The 18,399-nt window shown below is 46.4% G+C and overlaps 1 protein-coding gene and 1 long non-coding RNA gene across 2 annotated transcripts; both read left to right on the top strand.

Moving 5' to 3' along the window:
• The first annotated feature begins 206 nt into the window (after nt 1–206).
• PTGER4 (prostaglandin E receptor 4) lies at nt 207–18,399 on the top strand. The gene is given in 5 exon segments (XM_040420935.1): nt 207–616; nt 618–929; nt 931–1,119; nt 1,122–1,364; nt 15,876–18,399. Coding segments are annotated over 5 exon segments (1,422 nt in total). The 5' UTR covers nt 207–535; the 3' UTR covers nt 16,473–18,399.
• Nucleotides 12,755–15,258, top strand: LOC120992160. Its single transcript, XR_005776932.1, has 2 exons — nt 12,755–13,629; nt 13,785–15,258. It is a non-coding gene; the product is annotated as an uncharacterized LOC120992160 (long non-coding RNA).

Below are 18,399 nucleotides of genomic sequence, written 5' to 3'. Positions count from 1 at the left end.
TCTCAGGAACCTGGAAGAGCTGGGTGATTGCACCCAGAGAATAGCAGAGCTCAGGTGGTCATGAGGAGACCCTGGTGACCACCAGATCATCACTGAAGGAGATAAAAGGGGAGAGGTCATGTCTGCAGCAGTTCACATTACAAGTGACAGCAGCAGCACCCGCCTGCTCCCAACTACTCCCCCCATCATCAGTGCTACCAATCAGACAAGGCAGGGGAGGAGAGCACAGACCTCACCCCTCTTGAGTAACTTCACCAGAGGAAACTTAGAGCAGAGGCTCAGAAGTGTGCGCTCCATGAGGAGAGAGCATGCCAGGCTGACACCCTGCTGGATACAATGCCACCCACCAGAGCTGGACTACCAGGCTGAGAAGCCACCCCCAGCACCTCACCCCCTGGCACTGACTTCTCCTTTACTCACAACTATTGCATTATTGGAATAAGACCCGCTGGCACCTGTCCTGTGCCCCCTGAAGACCCTTTGGAGCTGTCTTGATGATGCCCCTCTGCTGGATCTAACCTTACAAAGTGACACCATGTACACAGAGGAGAACATAACCATAGATGCTCCAAATGCCACTGTGCTGGGTACCTCGGGCAGCCCCACTGGCAGCATACCCCCCCACCATCCCAGCGGTCATGTTCATATTTGGGGTGGTGGGGAACCTGATTGCCATCATTGTCCTGTGCAAATCCCGCAAGGAGCAGAAGGAGACCACTTTCTATACCCTGGTCTGTGGACTGGCACTGACTGATCTGCTTGGCACCTGCTTGGTGAGCCCAGTGACCATTATTACCTATATACAGAACCGGTGGCCCGGCGGCGAAGCCCTGTGTGAGTATGGCTCCTTCATCCTGCTCTTCTTTGGACTATCAGGTCTCAGCATCATCTGTGCCATGTCCATTGAGAGGTATCTTGCCATCAACCATTGCCTACTTCTACAACCATTATGTGGACAAGAAGCTGGCGGGACTCACCCTGTGTGCCATCTATGTATCCAATGTCATCTCTGCGCCCTGCCCAGCATGGGACTGGGGGAAGTCCACCTTCCAGTACCCCAACACCTGGTGCTTCATAGACTGGAGGACCAACGTGGCCACCCATTGCTGCCTACTCGTGACATGTACGCCGGTTTCAGCTCCTTCTTGATCATGGTCACCGTGCTGTGCAATGTGCTGGTGTGCGTGGCGCTCATCCGCATGCACCGGCAGTTCGTGCGCAGGACTTCCCTGGGGACCGATAACCGGATCACAGATATCAGGAGACGGAGGAGCTTCAGGAGAATGGCCGGGGCTGAGATCCAGATGGTTATCATTCTCATAGGAACCTCAGTGGTGGTTCTCATCTGCTCCATCCCTCTTGTGGTGAGTGCCAGCCCCATGTGCCCCCAGCAGTAGTTACCTTCTACTTTATCCCTTATTCTGTATCATGGCGACACGCCGATTCTCTCACATTCTTCTGTTCTTCTTTCCTCACATTGTATCTGCAGGTCTTCTCCTCTTACTTTACATTGTGGGGGGGGATTATCATTGTAGGTGTGTTTGAGGCTATTATTTAGACTGGAGCTGCTTTGCGCACCTACGCCAAATTTCTGAGGATGGCGCTCGGTTTTATTAAATTTGGTGCAGGTGTGGTGTGGTTTCCCCGCTGTCACTGAAAGTCCGCCCTGGGGTTGCACATCATAAATAAGACATAAAAGTGTTGTAATCTGTAATCCCGACCAACAGTTCTCTCCAGTTTTGAAAGTGATGAAGTTCATCAAGAGTCGCAAAATTTCACAAAAATTTGCAAAACAAATCACAAAATGTCGCATGCGGGCATCACTTCCAACATTTTTGTGCCACAAAACTAGCGTAGCAGATTGATAAATGTCCCCTTCCCTTTTCTCTGCTTCTTCCCTCTCATTGTATCTTTCTTCTCTTCTTCTTCTCTTTCACTGTATTCTTCTCTTCTTCTTCTTCCCTCTCACTTTATCTTTCTCTTCTTCTTCTCTCTCACTGTATTCTTTTCTTCTTCTTCCCTCTCACTCTATCTTTCTCTTCTTCTTCTTCCCTCTCATTGTATCTTTCTCTTCTTCTTCTCTCTCACTGTATTCTTCTCTTCTTCCCTTTCATTCTATCTTTCTTCTCTTCTTCTTCCCTCTCACTGTATTCTTCTCTCTCATTGTATCTTTCTTCTCTTCTTCTTCCCTCTCACTGTATTCTTCTCTTCTTCTCTCTCATTGTATCTTTCTTCTCTTCTTCTTCTCTCTCACTCTATTCTTCTCTTCTTCCCTCTCATTCTGTCTCTTCTTCTTCTTCTCTCTCATTGTATCTTTCTCTTCTTCTTCTTCCCTCTCTCTCTTTCTCTTCTTCTTTCCTCTCACTGTATCCTTCTCTTCTTCTTCCCTCTCACTGTATCTTTCTCTTCTTCTTCCCTCTCTCTCTTTCTCTTCTTCTCCCCTCTCACTGTATCCTTCTCTTCTTCTTCTCTCTCATTGTATCTTTCTCTTCTTCTTCCCTCTCACTGTATCCTTCTCTCTCTCTTTGCATCGCCATGTGTTTCTGTCTCCGTCCCTCCTTTCTGCACCTGATGCATTCGCTGTTTTGCTCTCGCTCTTCCAGCGCAGCCTCTCAGACATGTCACCCCCGGCTCTTAGAAACATAGAATGTGTCGGCAGATAAGAACCATTTGGCCCATCTAGTCTGCCCAATATACTGAATACTATGGATAGCCCCTGGCCCTATCTTATATGAAGGATGGCCTTATGCCTATCCATGCATGCTTAAACTCCTTCACTGTATTTGCAGCTACCACTTCTGCAGGAAGGCTATTCCATGCATCCACTACTCTCTCAGTAAAGTAATACTTCCTGATATTACTTTTACACCTTTGCCCCTCTAATTTAAAACTGTGTCCTCTTGTGGTAGTTTTTCTTCTTTTAAATGTCTTGTCGCACACATTGCAGCCCCTGCGGTTTCCACAGGCTTCTATGGGGCAGCCTGATTCCTGCATACATGTTGCAGGGCTGTGCTCCTCTGTAGTGTCAGACATGTCTGATCATGTGGCCATACATTTGCACAGTGTACATTTGGATCCATCCCATCGGGGTGCAGATGTGGTGTCCACCCAGCCTTGGTGCCTACACCTTTTGAGGGATGATTTAACCCCTCCACTGCCGAGACCCTTTACATAAAATGTTGCCTACAGATCCCGAGGATCCAGCGTCAGGGACTCCTATTGTCCTCCTGGACTCTGCCACTGACCCATCATGATGTCCTGACATATATTGTGACCTGAGGCTGCAGAGAAGAAAACGCATAGTACTACAAGTTCCAGCATGCTCCAAGCATTACATAAGAAGGCAGATTTGCCAAAGCTGGGTGACAGTCCAGACTTTTGCTGCCGAACTCCTGTGGACTGCGGATATGTGAGGCTCGGAGATTCTGAGAACCGGACAAACTGCGTCGATTTTCACCTAGGCTCAAATTCACACCAAATCCCTACAAACGTCACAGGAAGTGTCAGCTCCGTGTCATCGTCACCCCGGAGAGATGAACGAGCCGCCAGCCAGGTCCGAGGAGCCTGCTGCATCGGACACTACTGGTGGTCAGACGATAGTGTGGTGAATCCTAAGGGGAGAAACAGCGCCCCCCTTGTCCATAGACCGTGTCTAGTAATGCAGCTCTGCCCCATCTAAGTGATCACCGAGATGTGGACAGAAATCGGAAGATAAATGTATTTAAGTGCAACCTCAGCTCTGCTACATCTGTGCGTAGTTGGCTAATTATAGCTAGCGATATCATAAAAATGCAGGGGTGGCGGTCACACTGTCACTGATGAACTGACGCTGATGGCGACTTATGAGAGCACGCCCAGGACTTAGACCGTGGGGGTCCATGTGTGGTCCTAGCATGAAGTGAGATTTATGGATGATGAGGGTTATCCAGGAGTAAAGTCATTCTGGCTGCTCCTGTTCTGAACCGATTTCCTCGTCCTGCCGGTTCACCAACCTTAACTTGTCGTTCCACCCCAGACAGGTGACAGGAGGGGGGCAGGGATTCTGGGATACGGCCAAGAGGAAGCAAAGGCAACTGTATGGGCATGATCCTCCATTACAGGTCTAGTAAAGTAACCCAAAATCTAAAGGGTGACTACCACTGGTGGCCACTTTGAGCTACCCCTACTTATTAGAAGGGACTCGTAACAAATAATAAGCTAATCAAAAACTGTCCCCCCTGCTGGGATCCGAAATAATCAGCTGGGATCTGTGAGGAAACCCAGCAGTAAGCATTAAATTTCCCTGCAGCGCCCCCACAGGAAAAATGAAGCATTACACAGTGTCCATTCACACCAATTGGTTTTCTGTGGAATGCAGGACAGGACCTCCCAAGATGCTCTTTGTAGCAGTTCTCCATCTGGTCAAGAGAAGACAATCCGGGACTGAGGACCCCCATCTATTGCCTAATGGGGTGTATAAAACTGGTCAATCCCTTTAGGTTGAATACGGCAAAACACCAGTGCTTCTGCTGAACTGAACTTAGACCAGCATAGGGTTCTAACAGTTTCCTCATAAAGAATTCCAAATCCCCTACAAAGATATAACTGAAAAAAATTATGTCTTCTTGCAGCAAACAGTAGGGGGAGATCAGAAGCTTTCTGTATACTGGTTTACTATAGAGTATAATGTATGCAGTAATCTCCTGAGCTCCCTCTAGTGGTGGCTGTATATATCTGTATGCAGTTATCTCTTGAGCTCCCTCTAGTGGTGGCTGTATATATCTGTATGCAGTAATATCCTGAGCTCTCTCTAGTGGTGGCTGTATATATCTGTATGCAGTAATCTCCTGAGCTCCCTCTAGTGGTGGCTGTATATATCTGTATGCAGTAATCTCCTGAGCTCCCTCTAGTGGTGGCTGTATATATCTGTATGTAGTAATCTCCTGAGCTCCCTCTAGTGGTGACTGTATATATCAGTATGCAGTAATCTCCTGAGCTCCCCCTAGTGGTGGCTGTATATATCTGTATGTAGTAATCTCCTGAGCTCCCTCTAGTGGTGGCTGTATATATCTGTATGCAGAAATCTCCTGAGCTCTCTCTAGTGGTGGCTGTATATATCTGTATGCAGTAATCTCCTGAGCTCCCTCTAGTGGTGGCTGTATATATCTGTATGCAGTAATCTCCTGAGCTCCCCCTAGTGGTGGCTGTATATATCTGTATGTAGTAATCTCCTGAGCTCCCTCTAGAGGTGGCTGTAAATATCTGTATGTAGTAATCTCCTGAGCGCCCTCTAGTGGTGGCTGTATATATCTGTATGCAGTAATCTCCTGAGCTCCCTCTAGTGGTGGCTATATATATCTGTATACAGTAATCTCCTGAGCTCCCTCTAGTGGTGACTGTATATATCTGTATACAGTAATCTCCTGAGCTCCCTCTAGTGGTGACTGTATATATCTGTATACAGTAATCTCCTGAGCTCCCTCTAGTGGTGGCTGTATATATCTGTATGTAGTAATCTCCTGAGCTCCCTCTAGTGGTGGCTGTATACATCTATATGCAGTAATCTCCTGAGCTCCCTCTAGTGGTGGCTGTATATAGCTGTATGTAGTAATCTCCTGAGCTCCCTCTAGTGGTGGCTGTATATATCTGTATGCTGTAATCTCCTCAGCTCCCTCTAGTGATGGCTGTAGATATCTGTATGTAGTAATCTCCTGAGCTCCCTCTAGTGGTGGCTGTATATATCTGTATGCAGTTATCTCCTGAGCTCCCTCTAATGGTGACTGTATATACCTGTATGCAGTAATCTAATGAGCTCTTTCTAGTGGTCGCTGTATATATCTGTATACAGTAATCTCCTGAGCTCCCTCTAGTGGTGGCTGTATATATCTGTATGCAGTAATCTCCTGAGCTCCCTCTAGTGGTGACTGTATATATCTGTATGCTGTAATCTCCTGAGATTCCTCTAGTGGTGGCTGTATACATCTGTATGCTGTAATCTCCTCTGCTCCCTCTAGTGGTGGCTGTATATATCTGTATGCAGTAATCTCCTGAGCTCCCCCTAGTGGTGTCTCTATGTATCTGTATGTAGTAATCTCCTGAGCTCAGACAAATGGAGCTCTGACCACTATAAAGATACATTAAGAAATAAAACAGATCTCAATATTGAAAGAAATATTATTCAAAAGTTACGTTAAAAAAAAAATTGAATCTTTCTACGGTGCACAGTAAGTAGTCACTTGATCCTCTCATTCTCTATTACTAATTTCTAGTGCAGATATTAATAGACCTGATTCTAAATGGCCATGAAAGGTGGGGGTGGGGGGGGGGGGAGCTGTAAACCTAAAAACTCTTCAAAAATTTCCTTAAGAATTTCAGTGTAATTTCATCCAGGCCGCACAGTGCTGTCATTCATTCTGCATACCGTGTGTATCCCATTGTTACCTCCTATACCTGGGACATTCTATGTGAAAATCTTTCTATTTCCCAGGACTGGTGCCAGGCCCGTCCCCATACAACACGCCTGGGATGTAGACCGGTGACGTCATTACAGTAGAGTGTGTGGGGAGAGGGGGGTCTGGTCCAAAAAACAGAAAGGTCAAGACTACAATAAAATTGGCATTGGGGGAACTAATTGGAAAAAGTCATTAGGCTTATTTAGCAGGGAGTATGGGCAGGACCCGAAGGTTGAGTCACATCAACATTTTTTGCTGTTGAGTCTTCACCAGTTGAGAAAATAAACCTGCAAAAATATTTAAGTACCATGACAACACTAGATGCAGAAATGTCCGCGCCCTGAGGATGTGCTCCTCAGCCCCCGGCATTACTGCCGCAATGGTCAATAATTAGCTCTAAAGCTATTAATTCCGACTCTGTTTTCAGGTGCGTGTGACAACCTGACACCAAATCTAGAGAGCGTCCACGTCCTTCTCCGATAGTGTGCAGGCACTGACCAGAGAGTCGGGTTTTATCACCTTGGGGTTGTCTCTATTAGGGCATATGGACATCCTAGAGATGGGGTCTCCTGCTCCGGCAGACCCAGCATGTCATATATGTGAATGGCCGTCATGTAGAAGAATGCCTGCCCAGAGGAGGACTACCCTGCCAAGGGATGGCAGGAGATGGGACCCAGGCGATCAGCCAGCTTCATGTCAAGGGCTTGAATTCGTGACTGAAATGTTGTGTTCTCCATAGGCAGCTCCCCCCAAGTAGATTTGTGGGTTCTCGGTACTGCATGAGGGGTGCACAGTATCCCCATAGGAAACACTGCATGCTCAGCTCAACCGAGTGGTGCATGTGTAGGGGGCGGTGAGGCCATCTCTAGAGTGTTCTCCCCGGGTCTATCAGACTGTCTTATGATTAATACAGATGCAGCCGAGCTAAACTTGATGGTTACTCTTGCGTTAAAGGGCCTGTCTCATCATAGACAATGGGGGCATATCCTAGCAATATGCCCCCATTGTCTTACAGGTGCGGGGACCCGCACCTATATCGAGAACGGAGCCCCGCATGTGAAGGAGGGCGCACTGCGCATGTGCAGCCACCCTCCATTCATTTTCTATGGGGCCGGCAAAAATTGCCGAGTGCTGGCTCGGCTATTTCCCTCGGCCCATAGAAATGAATGGGAGCGGGGGGCAGCGCATGCGCGGTACGCTCCCATTTACTTCTATGGGGAGCCGGCTTGGTGGTAGCCGGACCGGAGTCCTCCAGCCACCACCTTGCGGGGCTCCTATATGACAATTGGGGCATAGCCTAGCGATATGCCCCCATTGTCTATGATGAGACAGCCCCTTTAAGTAAAAAATGGCAAGAAAAAGATAACTAACTTTTCACTGGATTTCAACAGCTTCTGTCACAAGATAACCGAGATAACTGTGCCATGTGTTATCAGAGACAAGTTTAGCTCTGCTACATCTGTGTATGATCATTGTTTATGTAAATATTTGTAACGTTGTAAACAAATCTGATAAACATAAACACTGCCCCCCCTGATAAAGTGCACACAGAGGTCTTGCCCCCCCCCGTTATGTGTATACAGCAGCCCCCCCCCGCGTTATGTGTATACAGCAGCCCCCCCCCCCGCGTTATGTGTATACAGCAGTCTCCCCCCCCTCGTTATGTGTATACAGCAGTCTCCCCCCCCTCGTTATGTGTATACAGCAGTCGACCTCCCCCCCCCCCGTTATGTGTATACAGCAGTCTCCCCCCCCCCCTCGTTATGTGTATACAGCAGTCTCCCTCCCCCCCTCGTTATGTGTATACAGCAGTCTCCCCCCCCTCGTTATGTGTATACAGCAGTCTCCCCCCCCCCTCGTTATGTGTATACAGCAGTCCCCCCCCTCGTTATGTGTATACAGCAGTCTCCCCCCCCCTCGTTATGTGTATACAGCAGTCTCCCTCCCCCCCCCGTTATGTGTATACAGCAGTCTCCCCCCCTCGTTATGTGTATACAGCAGTCTCCCCCCCTCGTTATGTGTATACAGCAGTCTCCCTCCCCCCCCCGTTATGTGTATACAGCAGTCTCCCCCCCCCTCGTTATGTGTATACAGCAGTCTCTCCCTCCCCCCCCCGTTATGTGTATACAGCAGTGTCCCCCCCCCACGTTATGTGTATACAGCAGTCTCCCCCCCTCGTTATGTGTATACAGCAGTGTCCCCCCCCCACGTTATGTGTATACAGCGCACCCCCCCCCCGCGTTATGTGTATACAGCAGTCTCCCCCCCCCGCCAGTTGTCCCGTTCCCCCCCCCCCCGTTATGTGTATACAGCAGCTCCCCCCCCCCGTTATGTGTATAGACAGCAGTCTCCCCCCCCCGTTATGTGTATACCCGTCTCCCCCCGTTATGTGTATACAGCAGTCTCCCCCCCCCCCCTCGTTATGTGTATACAGCAGTCTCCCCCCTCGTTATGTGTATACAGCAGTCCCCCCCCCCCCCCGTTATGTGTATACAGCAGCCCCCCCCCCCCCCGCGTTATGTGTATACAGCAGTCTCCCCCCCCCCCCCGTTATGTGTATACAGCAGTCTCCCTCCCCCCCTCGTTATGTGTATACAGCAGTCTCCCCCCCTCGTTATGTGTATACAGCAGTCTCCCCCCCCTCGTTATGTGTATACAGCAGTCTCCCCCCCCTCGTTATGTGTATACAGCAGTCTCCCCCCCTCGTTATGTGTATACAGCAGTCTCCCCCCCTCGTTATGTGTATACAGCAGTGCTGAAACAATACCATCATACAGTGCAGAAATAATACCACTAAACTGTGTTTAATAACACCGCTATACAGTGCTGAACCAATACAATACAGTGCTCAATAATACTGCTGTACAATCCTGAAATAATACCACCATACAGTGCTAAAAATAAAAAAAAACTATACAATGTCTAACCAATACTGCTAAATAATTTATATTAATAGGTGTGGTGGTCCCAAGCCCCAGGTATTGGGGGCACCTTGCGCAGACCCAGGTGGTACACCGTAAGGCCGACCACTGTAGTGGGATCAGCTGTATTTTTCGGTTACTGACCCCAGCTCCTCTATGGAGACCCCCCCCCCCCGCCCACTTGCCATGACCACCCTGTCACAGCGGGGCGTGAGTTTATTATCTACCGCCACGTATGTTTTTGTACATTTTTACACGCCCCCTGCGCCCCCTCTGCCTACTATTTAAACTAAGAAGAAATCCCCCCGTAAAGAGTGACAAGTTCAGGGCAATTCACTCAGCAGACGCTGTTTGCACCGACCAATCAACGATTTCACTGCGCAGGCAAATATTAACTCAGGCCAGAGATAAGCGTGGCCTCCGGTGATAAGCGTCATGTTGTGGTGTGATCACTGGACGCAGCGCGGAGCAGCTGTGTCAATTTGGTTTTAAAATCGCTACATGTGATCTCGTTAGTGATACACTGTGCCACGTTCAGTGCAGAGGTTAAGGGGGCGGAGCATGACACAGGGATTCGCAGAACAGTAGAGACTTCCTGTGTCATCCCCCCCCCCCCATCAGTTTTGCACAGAGCAGGTCCTGGGGCCCCTCTACCATGTGCCGTCTATAATACAGACCCCGGGGCTCTGCTACCCCGTCCCCCCTTCCCGATAAGAGTGCTCCTTTAAATCATACACCCACTACATACACATAGTTTTATCAGTATGACATATGTTTGCGAAATCCATGTTTTCCTCTCCCCCTCCCCCGTCACATGTTCTACAAGGCGTGTGACCACCAGTTCCCTACATGTCACTATGTCTCCAGTGGTCACCGGCAATTCTATGTGCAGTAGAAGAGATTAGGACAGGGGGGCAGGCGGAGGACCCTGTAGGGGTGCAGGGGTTGTACCGCTGCTACTCTTGGGCCCCAGTATTATAAATGGCACATGGAAGTGGGGGCCTGGCTACAGATTTTGCATTGTGGCCCTTTGAAGTCACCTGAGATCCTAATGTTTACGTCTCCTCTGAGTCACACACACAGCGACGCGCAGTGACTTGCCCCGGACTGCAGGGGTATTATTACCAGGATTTACTGCGGGTCCCAGGATTGTGCCCCGGGGCCACACTGCTGGGGGCTGTAACAGAGAACAACAGCAACACACAGGGTTTGGGATGTCATTAGTTACAGGAGAAGGACATAGGTGACAACTTTACATGACCATTCAATTGTCGGTCAGATATAGCAGAGCTGAATGTGTCAGTGTCACAGGAAATAACGTATACTGTAAAGAATACACAGCAGGCTATAGATATAGCAGAGCTGAATGTGTCATAGTGTCAAGAAATGACATATACTGTGCAGGAATACGCAGCAGGCTATAGATATAGCAGAGCTGAATGTGTTATAGTGTCAGGAAATCACGTATACTGTGCAGGAATACACAGGAGGCTATAGATATAGCAGTGCTAAATATGTCATAGTGTCAAGAAATGACATATACTGTGCAGGAATACAAGCAGGCTGTAGATATAGCAGAGCTGAATGTGTTATAGTGTCAGGAAATCACGTATACTGTGCAGGAATATACAAAGGATTATGATATAGCAGAGCTGAATGTGTCACAGTGTCAGGAAATCACATATACTGTGCAGGAATATACAAAGGATTATGATATAGCAGAGCTGAATGTGTCATAGTGTCAAGAAATTACATATACTGTGCAGGAATATACAATGGACTATAGATATAGCAGAGCTGAATGTGTTATGGTGTCAGGAAATCACGTATACCGTGCAGGAATATACAATGGACTATAGATATAGCAGAGCTGAATGTGTCACAGTGTCAGGAAATCACATATACTGCAAAGAATACACAATGGACTATAGATATAGCAGAGCTAAATGTGTCATAGTGTCAAGAAATCACATATATTCCCGTGCAGGAATATACAGCGGACTATAGATACAGCAGAGCTCAATATGTCTTAAGAGTCAGAAAATCACATATACTTCACAGGAATACGCAGCGGACTATAGAAATAGCAGAGCTGAATGTCATAGTGTCACATATACTGTGCAGGAATACGCAGGAAATCATATACATCATATACCACAGGAATACAAATATAGCAGAGCTGAACATGTCATCTTGTTACAGCATATACTACAGATATAGCAGAACTAAATATGTCTAGTACTTTGTGGCAGCGGTTCTATGTAAACTCACATTGCAATATTACAATCAGAGGTGCCAAATGACAACCTCAACACTGCTACATCTGGTAAACCTGCCAGATATATATTAGCATGCAAGGGGGGGGGGGGGGTCTTGAGTGTATTTAATGACAGACAGAAAACCGGATTGGGATTCTGTGCTTCCTGCGTTTACAGTGGCTTCTGGAAATGAGCCCCAGGCATCTGGGGGGTAATTGGATTTGTGTGAGATGTGGCTGCCCCGTAACGTCTTTATCTCTTTTTTTTATATGTTTCACTAGAAGATACTTTGTATTGAAGGTTCATTGTCTGGTGACATGAGAATACGCGGAGCCGCAGGACGCCGAGCATTAATTATTTCTCAACCTTGCTCATCAATTGAACAGATGTAGCAGAGCTGAATGTCATTTTATCCACCGCGAGCATTTCCTAATGACCCTCAAGTTATTGTTTTAGGTTTAGCTGCAGCCGAAACTAATATTGCTAGAAGTTGTGCCGTATGACAAACTTATCTCACCTACACCTATACGTAAGAAATTCTTATTTTTGAATATTTTTGCTCGCTTTGTTTCTTATTTTGAGGATGTAGACTTCAGTCTGAGGGTCTTTCTCTCTCTCTGGGGACTCCAGGCCCTGGTTCTGCCATCCTTTTAGCAGGAAATGCCCATATCAGGGGTCTGCGGGGGTCAGCGGGGTCGTGAAGCCTTTTGATGTAAATTCTTGAACTGTGATCCACTGATTTTGCAGGAATTTCGGCGCTGTCTGCCCTTTCACACCTCCAGGAGCCTCCTGCTGCTGTATAGCTGCCAGGCACCGGCTGCACACAGGACGATGAGACTATCCCTTTAAGGGCTCATGCACACAAATGTATTTTTCTTCTGTTTCTGTTCCGTTTTTTTTTTGTTTTTTTATGGTCCATATATGGAACCATTCATTTCAATGGGGCTTGAAAAAAAAAAATACGGAAATGACTTTGTGTCCGTATGCCCCCATGTCTATTCCGCAGAAAAAATAAAACATGTCCTATTCTTGTCCATTTTGCGTTGTTACAATGGATCCGCAAAAAAAAAAAAAAAGAAAAACTGATGCAACACGGATGCGGACTGCAAAATACATACAGATGATATAATAATGCGGACTGCAAAGCTACAGGGCACAGATGATATAATAATCAAGGGCTGTGCCAGATTACAAACCCAGCTCTGCTTTATCGGCATTACTTGCAACAGCTATTTTCCAGCCTGCATCGGATGACATTACATAATACCGCTCTGCCTCCACATATACACTGCAGGTAATGGAGATTGCGGTGATATCAGTTACAATAATGAATTGGGCGTTGGACGATTAGACATTTCTGTTCTGTTTGTCAAAGGCATCAGATTGTGAGCGGCGTCACTTAGATTGTGAGCTCCAGTGGAGAGAGCGAGCGATGATAATGTCCGTAGACCTCTGCGCAATATGTCAGCGCTATATAAGTGAATTAAAATAAACCGCGCGGCCGGCTCAGACACTACACCCCCTGGAATATAATGACGCACATACTGTCCACTGCACAGCTGCCACCTGTTGGTCAATGTGGAGCATGACATCCATCGCTGCTGCACAACAGGCCTCGCTAACCTCCAACTGTTGTAAAAATACAACTCTCAGCATGGCCTGAGCTGCTTTCTCCACTCTCCCCATTGAAAGCACACACGGCTGAGCCAAAAGTGAGGGATCTGTCAGTATATCGAGTGTTTGTGCCGACACCTGCCTTTAGAGGCCGCCGAGGCGGTCCAGCGCTGCCGGTCAGTTCCTTGTCTTACCATGAGGGTCATTTATCCGGTACACAGAAGACAGAGAAGAGTCCGGCCAAACATTTCTGCCAGATCAAAGGGTGAACAAGCCTCTGAACTGCAGAGATGAAAGAGTTAATTTGGTCACCTACTAGAACTTTACGACCTGTAGGGCTGGATATAAGGAGGGCCACATGCCCTGGGGTTTCGCCACTGCTTCCATAACCCACCTTTCCTATAGGTCAGGCATGGCCAACCTGCGGCTCTCCAGCTGTTGCAAAACTACAACTCCCAACATGCCCAGACTGCCTACAGCTATTAGCCTACAGCAGGGCATGGTGGGAATTGTAGTTTTACAACAGCTGGAGAGCCACAGGTTGGCCATGCCTGCTATAGATGAATGTAGGAAGTTAGGTGGGGTCCGACTCCCACAGCTGAAGAGCCCCACCTAATTTTTTGCCCAGGGGCTTCCACCCATCTTCATTCAGCCCTGTCTGTAATGGCTGATAAAAGAGAGGATAGCTGCTAGGAATAAAGCATCTTGTAGGGGTATAGAATAGGAGTACAGTCCGGGGGACCCACACATCCATACATTAGATGGACAGTCCATTGAAGTCACTGAGAACTGTGCAATGCTTCACTTCACCACCGGTAGCGCTGCAGGGAAATGGAATACTTATTGCTGGGTTCCTCTACAGACTGCATCTGATCGCTGAAGATCAAGCTGTGGAACACCATGTGGTTAGTTGGCCCCTTCAAAGGGGTTCTCCAGGAATTTGACACTGATGGCCTATCCTCAGGGATAGATCAGCAGTATCATATTGGTGGAGGTCCGACTCCCAGGACCCCTGGCAATCAAAGAGGCCGTGAGCGGTTAGGCCTCTTCCTAGGCCGGTGACGTCACGTTCATCGGTCACGTGGCCTAGGCGCAGCTCAGTCCGGTAAGGGCAGCATCTTCAAACAGGCTCGCCCCCCACCGATCTGATATTGATGACCTATCCCCAATATCAAATTCCTGGAGAACCCCTTCAAGTTTCTAGACTCTTTGATACCTGGAATGGAATAAGATGGAATAATTCTGCTAATTTCTGGTGACCTCTGGGGTCATCCAGTGATTGGCAGCAGGATTAAATTCTAGACACAAGCTCTATGTGAACGGCTCTCTAGTGCAGCAGGTTCTCTGGTCCTCCTGATGTTGCAGGAGAAGCGTCTCAAGCATATATATATATATACTCATTGTTAGACCTCTCTTCAAAAGATAAATGTCCCCATAACCATTGTCTACCTTGTAGATTCAATGAATTTTTCACAAAACCTTGTTGGCCCATAACCTAAAGCAATTAGAGAAGAGTCTCATAAAACTGTTCACTGCTGATCACTATCGTCTCCTAAAATTCAAAGCAATGTAGATACTTGGCCCGAAGTCATTCACTAGTCCCCACCGTATCTTACTTAGCATAAAACCATCTTTGGTCCACAAAGGGACTTAATGATAGTTGAGTATCTCACCATGAGGTCCATCCGAATTCAACCAGGAGAAAGAAAAACCTAAGGGAACCCTAGTCAGCACATTGACTTTAGATGTGGATGATACTGCCCTGTTGGAACAGGTGTTAGTGTTGGTTCTTCCTAAATAGATGATACAATCAACTGATCTTGTGAAATGTAAATATAATAAAAGTGTTGTCAAGGTCAGTCAGCGGCTGATAAATAACAAGCACCTCCTAAATCAATATGAGCTTCTTACATGATCAATGAGACCCACTAATGTCCATGAGCTGTAACTAGTAGTGCAGTCCGGCCCATGCACTTCATTCATGATAACCTGCAATACCAGACATGACCAATGGAAAACAGTGGCGCAGTTTCTGGGGGGAAAAAAAAATCAGACCCTATTTTCCATTTTCGGATAACTGCTTAAAGTTCTTAGATCCTTGTGAAGTATTGAGTTCTCCTCAAGTGAGCCTTGAGAGGTACATAGTTCTACTTGACTTCTAGATCCCACCACAAATGTAATTTACAGGCTGATTGGTCTATAAATCTTTGTCTGGTATTTGTTAGCCTCCGGCCCATTCCATTCATCTGTACTTAGAATTCAGACATAATTTCCACTTGGTTAAGAAGGTGATATTGTTCCAGCTCCGACGACTCAATGGTATGTTTTGTCTATGGCAAATACGCTCAGCCAAGCAGATGGTCATGCATCGTGCCAGTCAATATTCTAGAAGAAGCCACATAAAATCGTCAGGCTGTAGACATGTTGTACGTTGAGACTTTGCGGTCTTACGTATGTGACGGTACAATTGTTGGTAATCTGAAGATACAGTGGTTTCATACCTCACGGGCAAATATAAAAGCATCTAACATGTTCCTTCAAATTCTGTTCCTTTTCCATATGATCTCAATAATCTAGTTCTGGAAACTTTCTACCTGGCTTTATTTTCAGCAGAAAAAACTAATTTTATGTCTTTCATCTACCTCATGCAGGTTCGGGTTTTCGTCAACCAGCTCTATCGACCTCCAGTAGAGACGGACATTGCAAGCAACCTAGATCTGAGGGCCATCAGAATTGCGTCAGTGAATCCCATCTTGGATCCATGGATTTATATCCTCCTCAGGAAGACTGTACTTAGCAAAGTCATTGAAAAGATCAAGTGTCTCTTCTGCAGGATCGGCAGTGGCAGGAGGCCACATTCTGCATCAAGCTTCAACTGCACCGAGGGCAGAAGAGCCTCCTCGGTTATGTCAAGTCATTCCCCTTCGTTTGTGTCGAGAGAGCTCAGAGAAGTTAGTTCTACGTCGCAGACTTTACTCTACCCTCTTGAACTGAGCGATGGGAGCTTCAGGAGTAGCACAGTTTTACCAGGGGCTATGACAGCTATAAATCTCCCAGGAGCTCCAGACAGGACGTTACGTGGTTCTGACCAGTCAGTTTCTTCTCAGGGTCCAGATTCTGAGCAAGTACTTCTAGTAAACGAGACTCAGCCACCACAAGTCACTCAGAATGGCAATTCATCCAAGGGAAACCCACTTCACGTCACTTTTCCAGATGATGCATTGAATGTATCCGAGAAATGTATATAGGAACTTCAGGTTGCCCGCCTTGCACATTTAGATCTAGATAACAGCGTTGAGGCCAAAACGCAATGGTCCAGTTATGTCTAAGACAGGGTTTCATCAGAAATCTGATAGTTCTTGAGAATGTGGCGGTCTTCACCAACGTTGTCGCGATGTGCTGGGTTGTCTGGCACCATTGACTTTTCCATTGGCACTTTTTGATGATCAGCTCCACCAGTGGTGGCTGCTTTAGAGGAGATAAGACGATCAATTGTAAGACTCCTGACACTTTCTCTGACAAATCAAATTTGTCTTCTAGATGATGAATGTCTATGTGTCTAGCAAAGCTTTAACAAATGTGAATTTTCATTGATGTATGTATATGGGATTTTAAATGTATTTATTGTCTTCTCCGTGAGAAGGTTTTTAGATTCAAACGTCTAGATAAAAGAATTAAAGGGCAATGTCCTCCTTTTTCAAGAATATTGCTCAAGAGCTTTTATTAACGTCCTAAAAAATAAAGTTTTGCACTAAATTGTGACACTTTTTTTGGCAACATTGATAACCTAGGCCAGTGGTGGACTTTGTGCACGTCCACCACCGTGTGGGAATGGACGTATGATCTTTCGAACATAATGCAGTCCATAGAACGGACGACTCAACTTGATAATTTTGTCAGATATTAGATGGGCTTGTAGCTAGTTGAGGCCCTTCTACCATGACTTCTGCTATCACTTCTCAGGTGGCCCCAAGCCGTAGTAGGGGCCTAGATTCAACCACTAAATATTTAGTTGGGGAGAACAATCATTTCTTGGTTTACTTAGATTATAACTTTCTCATTAAGATAAAGATAACCAGTTTGTAGAACGTTTTCCTGCCTTTAAAAAGGGTCCTTCTACCTTTACCCTCTTAGGGTACATTTATATAGGGGGGCATCCTCTTATCAGGACTGGTATCTACAGTTGAGACCACTAGAAGTTATGTCACTTAAGCTCTCTAAGACCATCAAAATCCATTGGAAACAATAGCAGACAGCCATTGATTTCAATGATTCCATGAGATACAATACTTCTCAGTAGTGTTGCCCTTCTGATCAGCTGGTGCCAAAGGAGCCAGGTAGAACATATTCCCATAAAAAATCCATATAACGATTTAGCACAGATGAATTTGTCAAGTCTGGTTAGAAATATCCAGTCCAATCTTTTTATTATCTATGAAAAAAAATCAGGGAAGGACATTCCACCAGTGACTTATGTTGTGCACAATGCATGTGAACATTGAGCCTGCGTACACAAAAATTTCTCGATGTGATACTGATGGGTATATTACTTATAATTATGTCATTGCAATGTTATGTGCAGTCTGGAGATGCTGTGTTCATGTCCAGAAGTGGTCACATCAGGTTCTATCTGCTATACATCAGGCTGCCTCTCCATGCTGCACAGACTTGTTTAGGTTCTTCACCCTTAGGCAACAGGACGCACAAGAATGAGAATCAATCATGTAAATCAAGAGGAAAATTTGCAGAAAGGAGAGAGAACCTTCATTAGCCGAGTCATGACCCCGTCGGCTGACCACAACCCTTCTTCAGAGAACATTCCACCATTTGCACAGTACATTCTCTGCGCTGTTCCGTCCATTCCATATAACCCTCTTTTATCCATTGACTATTGTGCATTTTGAGCCCCCAATGAATTTGTACAACCGTGCCTAATGCCAAGTCCGGCCCCAACCTTCATAGATTGTTCAACCAAATGGAGCACTTACCAAGTTAGGGTTGGTTTCTCCTTTTCTGAAGGAACATTATCATGGAGCATGTTCTGTTGCTTTCCGCGGCCATGTGAATTGTTTTATTGTAATTGCATTCTGAATCTGTATTCGTCAAACCGTTTGATTGACCAATAGTTTGTGTTTGGGGGGAATCACAATAAAATTATTATGTTGTTGAACTCAT

Source organism: Bufo bufo, chromosome 2 (assembly GCF_905171765.1).
Source record: "Bufo bufo chromosome 2, aBufBuf1.1, whole genome shotgun sequence".
Classification (NCBI taxonomy): domain Eukaryota; kingdom Metazoa; phylum Chordata; class Amphibia; order Anura; family Bufonidae; genus Bufo; species Bufo bufo.
Note: the sequence above shows the minus strand (reverse complement) of the source record. Positions and strands in the feature narration are given on the sequence as shown.